At 42.0% G+C, this 7,138-nt stretch overlaps 1 protein-coding gene across 1 annotated transcript in view; it reads right to left on the bottom strand.

The window, feature by feature from the left end:
• FUT10 (fucosyltransferase 10 (alpha (1,3) fucosyltransferase)) overlaps nt 1-7,138 on the bottom strand; it is a 70,802-nt gene that overhangs the window by 53,635 nt on the left and 10,029 nt on the right. Inside the window, exon 3 of the mRNA XM_015565245.1 lies at nt 2,379-2,673. Coding sequence (XP_015420731.1) covers nt 2,379-2,673 — 295 coding nt within the window. The remainder of the gene's footprint in view (nt 1-2,378; nt 2,674-7,138) is intronic.

Here is a 7,138-nt window from a genome sequence, read left to right as displayed (position 1 = left end):
CAGGAGCTACGAAGAGATCTGCAGATTCCCCTTCCTTATTTGGGGTTTGAAGGTGCCCAGATGAGGCACAGCTGTGAAGCAATGCAAGCTGCTGTGGGGCCTTGGTCCTTCTCTTGGAAGTTCTGGGTCTGTCTGGCCCAGCTGCAATTTGTTAGGTAATTTTCAGGTTGCAAAGGGCCAGGGCATTCATATGCAAAAGCCTCTGCCACAGCCTGGGTGGGGTGGGGTCTCAGGGAATCAAAGGGCGGAGCAAGCAGCTATGGCAGATTCTCAGCCCTGCCCTGAGGGGCTGGCGTGCCTCAGTGTCCCGGTAATTTAATTGCTGCAGGCACCTCTGACAGAAAGCCGCCCTCAAGTTCCGAGTTCTGCCTGCTGCCAGACAGTCCAGTTTCTCCTCATATGAGTCCTGGGTCCCCAGAGACTTCCTGGAACCAGAGTTCAGAGCAGTTGGGAGCTTGTGACTCCCTCCCCAGCCGTGTCCTCAGGTACCAGCCCCCTTCCGCGCACTCGCGCTCCAGCCGTACCTTTGCACTTAACTTCCGCAGCTCCTGACCCTCAATGTGGTTTTCTCTTTTCTTCCAGTTGTAGAATTTCCACTCCACCAGCCTTCCTGTAGTTCTGGATGTTGACCGTCCTGTCCTTTTATTGTGTTTCTGAAGTTGTTGTAGGAGGCAGCAATCTCGGTGTTCCCCTATGCCGCCATCTTAGTTTCTCCCCCCTAACCACTCATTCTTATAAAAAAAACTCCAACCCCTCCATGGTACACACATTTCAAGAGAACTGTTTAAAAACAGAGTTGTGTTTTGAAATCACAACAGTGACCGTATCTAACACTAACTTTGGTAACTCTATGGACTTTTGGGTTAAAAAATAATTTATTCACTTGTGACTGCTTAATTTTTGTTTGAGGGAATTGTTAATGTAGGTAAAGCCTTGCATTTCACAAATGGCTCAAACCAGACTCAGCATTCATCATATTTCACTGGTGAAAGTCCTTATGACCTCCAGATGTGTTTCTATTAAGTACATCCCTAACCTTCCTGAGCCTTGGATTTCTCACCTTTACAAAGAGGAGTTTAGACTCTCTCAGGTTCTTTATGGCTCTAAGTCTCTATGAATACTTCCTGAGTACCTACCATGTACAAGGCACTATGCTAGACATAGGAAGCAGGGTAGGTACTAAGATGAATTGATGTTTCCCTACCTTCAAGAACTTTATATGCTACTGGGGAAGAAAAGGTCATACAGGGCAAAACCAAATGCCATAGTTACCTTATTTATGATTGGCATTGTGCCTGGCATATTGTAGCTGTTCAATTTAATGACATAAGAGAGATATAAAATACTCTCTGGCCATTTAGAGAAGAGAGGCTACGTTTAATGGAGGAGAATCAGGATGGTTCACAGATATTATTTTGGGTTAGTTTTTAAAAAGCCATTCAACTTTCTGTGGCTCCTGATACCATCCCCTAATTTGATACAAAATCTTAAGCCAACATTTGAGGTTCCCCATGCTGTGGCCCCAATCTATCCTTCAATCTTTATATCTCTCTCTTACATAAAACTATGCTATAGACTTACTGTACCTCATGTATCAACCATAAATTTCTACCCTCATGCCCCTATTCATGCTATTCTTCATACTGAAATAGCCTCCAACCACAATGTAATCCAATTCCATTATCCCTCAAGGCCCACTGCAAATTTCCTTTTTTATGAAGGAGGTCCTGGAAAGCCTTTCCCTCCCACTCATCACCAAGGGAGCCGTGTTCCTGAAGGCTGCCGGCATCTTACTAACTCCTCCTAGCTGGGTGTGGTTGCCCTTCCATCCCAGCATGACATATAATCAGTCTAAAGAGCAGTGAACACTGCTTGAAATCTTAGTCCTACTTGAAATCTGATGCTGAGCAACCTTTTTATTTTTATTCTTGATTAATCTGACCAATGAAATAAAGAACATTGGGCTTAGCTTATGCCCAATTAAACATCTGTTATGGTCATCAAAATCTCTTGGTAATTATCATGTGACATTCTGAATTGCTATCAGCAATATTATCCACCCAACTCCCTAAACAGTAAATTCAGTAAGTATAAATTTACTATTTCCTAGTAAGCACAGGACCCAACGGTGAAAGGTGAGAAAAAACATCTCTTCTCCTCCATCAATACCTGTGGCCTAGCCAACCACCTCCACGCTGGTCAAGCTTATTTATTTATCATATTTGCTAAATGCACAGGCCTTCCACAGAGCCAAAGCAAAGGAAATCGGGCATGCTGAAGTGTGTTCTAGGGGATTCCACCATCTCTTCTTTGGAAAGTAAGCAGTCGTGCAGCTTTAGAGAAACAAACAAAGGCAGAAAGGCAAAAGCCCCGCTTACCATAGAAGAGGAATGCTCTGGTCATGGGATGATGTAGATAGGTCCGGTTGATGGTGAAGAAGCAAGCATCTTCTCCACACTGGCCCACCCTGCCGGTTTCCCCAGTCAGTGGGGACCACCAGAGCATGATGGGGTAGCTATCAGTTTCCACTGTTTTCTTCCTATTCAGGATCAGAGAATCTTTCTTACGGAAAGAGTAGAGTTGTGTAGGCTCTTCCTCCATTTTTGCATGCCCATCTCGCAAATTGGAACTTTTAAACTTCTTCCTTTCAAATTTTCCCAGCTCAACTACTACCTAAAAGAGGAGACAGATATTACCAGAGTTAGACCATTTAATTGCCTTTTGCACGTCTCCCATCCATCTTGATGATTTAGGCCCTTTATTAGGGTTCTATTGCTGCTGTAATAAATTACCACAAACACAGCCATTTTTAAAAATGAACATTAATTATCCTATCGTTCTGGAGGTCAGAAGTCTAAAACCAGTCTCACTGGGCTAACCAAGGCATCAGCAAGGCTACGTATGGTGTTCCTTTCTAGGAACTCGAGAGAAGAAGGGATCCATTTTCTGGGTTTCCTATCTTTTAGAGCCACTCATAATTCTGGGTTCACAGCCCCCTTTCTCCACCTTCAATGCCAGCAATGTTGCATCTTTCTGACACTCCTTTTGTTGTCACATCTTTCTCTGAGCACAGTTAAACAAGGTTCTCATTGGGCCCACACAGATAATTCTGGATAATCTCCTTCTCTCAAGGTGTGTCACCTTAATCCCATCCACAAAGTCCACTTTGCAAGGTAAGATGTTCTCAGGTTCCAGGGATTAGAGCAAGGGCCTAGGCTCCAAAATATCCACCAACAAGGCTGCTTAGTCCTACTGAACACATAGAAGATACGTTTCTCCTCTATTTCATAGGCATATGTAGTTACTTTTGTCTCAATGATGAAAGTTCGATGAAACGGCAGCACTTTTGGAGAGCAACTATTGGTGAAGAAGCACCAATAGTTTTGACAGCTCTCATAGAGGAAATGCAAAGGAGAATCATATGAGAGTCAGGGCTATTACCTGGCTATGACTGAAGATGACATTCTAGGGAACATGAGTTAAATTTCCAAATGGTTTTTCATTATTATGTGTCACAACTAAATGTATCATGACCTGGGTCCTATATGTCTAATGATACCCACTATGGCATCGGGATGGTGAAGTAGACCATGAGCACTGGGCTCTCTCCTATGTAAAAACAAGTTTGTGTTTATTTCAGATAGTCTGGATCACCGGACAGCTAGGCCATCAGTAACAGTAATGTGAAGGGCAGGTGGGCAGAGTGGAATAAGTGGAATAGTTGCTCTCCAAAGTGCTGCCATTTCATCAGACTTTAAGGTGTGCTATTGATAGTGATAGAGCATTATAAAAATACTAGAGGCCCAATGCACGAAATTCATGCAAGGAGCTCAGCCCCTGCTGCTGCGGCTTCATCTGGAAGGTTGCCCAGAAGGTAGTCCGGTCTAATTAGCATATTATACTTTTATTATTATAGATATCAGAGAGGACATGAGCTGTGTTGTCCTCTCACTCTCAGCAGTCAAGGGTAACACCTTCTTTATACCCACAGATGTGATATAGAGTTTGTAACTCCCTGGGGAGGGTCCATGACTTCCACTGGATTCCCTGAGGGGTGCAATAACCAAAAAAATGTTAAGAGCCACTGAGTGAACACCAAGTAGTGTTCAGTGGAAGTAGTATTCCAAAAGGAGAAAAAAATGATATTGGCTTTAATAAATCATGGGTTTTTATGATTTATTAAATCATAATAAATGAGGGTTCTCCACCTCCCCCTGCTCCTGAGGGGCAATTGGGGCAGCAGCTGCCGCTCGCACCCACTGATGGCGCCAGCCTCAATCACTCTGCACCATCAGCCATCAGCGCATGGGAGCAGCAGCGGCAGGAGTGGGGCTGCTGGCAGACAAGGGACCAGGGGCCATGGTGGGAGGGGCTGGGCAGGGACATGGAGGATGGACCGAGACCCGCCCCTGTGCCCATCACAGCCTCTCGGCCCACAGTTCCTTTCAAGGGGCACGAATTTGTGCACTGGGCCCCTAGTAACATAATAATGCACCTCTTCCCCAGAAGCTTGATGGAGCAGAGTTGACTCATAGCCAGAAACTATATTTTCACCCAACCTTCACTTCGAATGTACAACCAACAACTTAATGACTTATAGAAAGCCATGAATATAGCACCTAAGACAAATTTTTCTCTGTTTCTCATCAGTGTCTATAATGTGAAGTATAAGTGTATTTTCAAATAATAAGGATTGCTTTAAGGAGAGATTTTCTGCCAAACAGCTTTTATCCCTATCAGGTGGTAGAAAATATGGGGGATAGAGGAACATATTACAGAAAATCATGAGAACAAAATCAGCCAAATCCAAAATCTGGGAAATTCAAAAGGACAAAAGACCCAGTTCCTTCAACAAATCCATGACATGGAATCAAAGGTGGAGCAAAAGAAATTTTTATAGGAAAAAAATATACACACAAAACTTGCAACACACCAACTAAATGCCATGTGTGGGATTTGTTTACCTCACATTCAAACTAACCCATTATAAAAAAAAATTTTTTTTGATGCCCTAGCCAGTTTGCTCCGTGGATAGAGCAGCGGCCTGCGGACTGAAGGGTCCCGGGTTTGATACTGGTCAAGGCACATGCCCGCGTTGCGTGCTCAATCCCCAGTATGGGACATGTAGGAGGCAGCCAACCAATGATTCTCTCTCATCATTGATGTTTCTATCTCTCTCTTCCTCTCCCTTCCTCTCTGAAATCAATAAAAATATATTTAGGAAAAAAACTTTTTTGAGATAATCAGGAAAGATTTAACACAGCATGGGAGACAGATGGTACTGAGTAATTATTGTTAATTTTTGTTGGGTATGACAACAGTTATATGGTTATTCTGAATTTTTAAAAGTTACCATCATTAGGGAATCATACCAAAGTAAATCCAGGGGAAGTGATATGATGTCCTAGATTCACTTCAAAATGCTCCAAATGTATTCAATAATTATTTCTGCAATTAAAAAGTAAGTAAAATTTAAAAAATAAAGATTATATATATACAACATATCCCCAAAAATGTATACACACTTTAAATTATTATAAAGTCAATGTTTATTAACATACAGCTCATTTTCAAAATTTAAAAGAATCTACAGAAATGAATAACTATTTTTTGTCAATGCCTGTTTTCAAACTGATGACCATTCTGATCCAGTGCTGCTGATAATGCGAAGCAATGGAATCTCAAACATCAAGAATCATTTTGTTCGGTATTTGTGTGCGTCCTCAATTCATCGATTGTTGCTGTTTTGTTCCGTAAACTTTATCTTTTATGTATTCCCCATTAAAAATAAAAGTCTAGTGGCACTTTGGGATAAATTTTCTTTGTTCAAAGCTTAGTCTGGCTTCACCCATTCTTTCAAATCAAATGTGAAAAGGAGTGAACATTGAGTTATCAGCTGTTAAAGTGTGTATACATTTTGTGTGTGTGTGTGTGTGTGTGTGTGTGTGTGATGAATTTATAGGTTGTATACACAAAATAGACTAGTAGTTAAATGTGAGTGGAAAACAATGTCTCAGATGAATGATCTTCTCCAGAGAACCACAACGGTTTGGCTTAACTATAGGTTAGCACAACATTTACATGTTTAGATAATTTGTTAATTATGATATGAGATCTGTTATGGGCTGAACTGTGCCCCTCCCCAAATCCATATGTTGAAGCAATACCCCCCATGCCTAAACCTTAGGAGACAGGTTTGTTAAAGAGGTAACGAAGTTAAAACAAGGCCATCAGCGTGAGCCCTAATCCACTACGACTGGTATCCTTATAAAAAGAGGAGATGAGGACACAGACGGAGAGAAGGCCACGTGAAGCACAGGGGGAAGATGGCCATCCACAACCGGAGAGGCCTCAGAAGAAACAACCTTGTTTGCTGACACCTTGCTCTTGGACTGCTACCCTCCACAGTGAGAAAGAAATTTCTGTTGGTTAAGCCACAGAGAGGTACTTCATGATGGCAGCCCTAGCAAACTAATACAGAACCCACAACATGATTTTTTTTAAATGTATCCTTCCTCTACCCTACCAACATAGCAAATTATCTGCCTATCCTGCAAACCAGTAACATCAGAAATGGTCCTAAATACACCGGCATTATATATATTCATTTTTAGTGTTTAAAAAAAATAGCAAAGCAGTCAATGTATCAGGGAAGACTGGGAAACAGCCCAAAGCACACTGTTGGTGGCAAACTGAAACCAAGATCCAGATGAAGGTTTAGCTCCAGTAACTGTACCTCCTGTCACATTCCGGAAGCTTAGACCTATGAACCAGGAGGTCATGGTTTGATTCCCAGTCAGGACACATGCCCAGATTGTGGGCTTGATCCCCAGTAGGGGGAGTGCAGGAAGCAGCTGACCAATGATTCTCTCTCCTCACTATCTCTCTCTCCTTCTTCCTTTGTCTCTGAAACCAATAAAAATATTTTTTTAATGTCACTTTGGAGCAGAAAGGGTAAGTAATTATGATTATTATTATTATTGGTAAATGAATCAAAATTATACCTTTTTTCAGATAGGCAAAAAATATATTTTTTGGTGTGCCATAGAATATTAGTAACTGGTTTATTGTGCCATGAGATTAAAAAAAGTTGAAAATCTTTGGTCTGGTAGCCCAGGACCAGACGGCTTCACAGGGG

Source organism: Myotis davidii, unplaced genomic scaffold, assembly GCF_000327345.1.
Source record: "Myotis davidii unplaced genomic scaffold, ASM32734v1 scaffold93, whole genome shotgun sequence".
Classification (NCBI taxonomy): domain Eukaryota; kingdom Metazoa; phylum Chordata; class Mammalia; order Chiroptera; family Vespertilionidae; genus Myotis; species Myotis davidii.
Note: the sequence above shows the minus strand (reverse complement) of the source record. Positions and strands in the feature narration are given on the sequence as shown.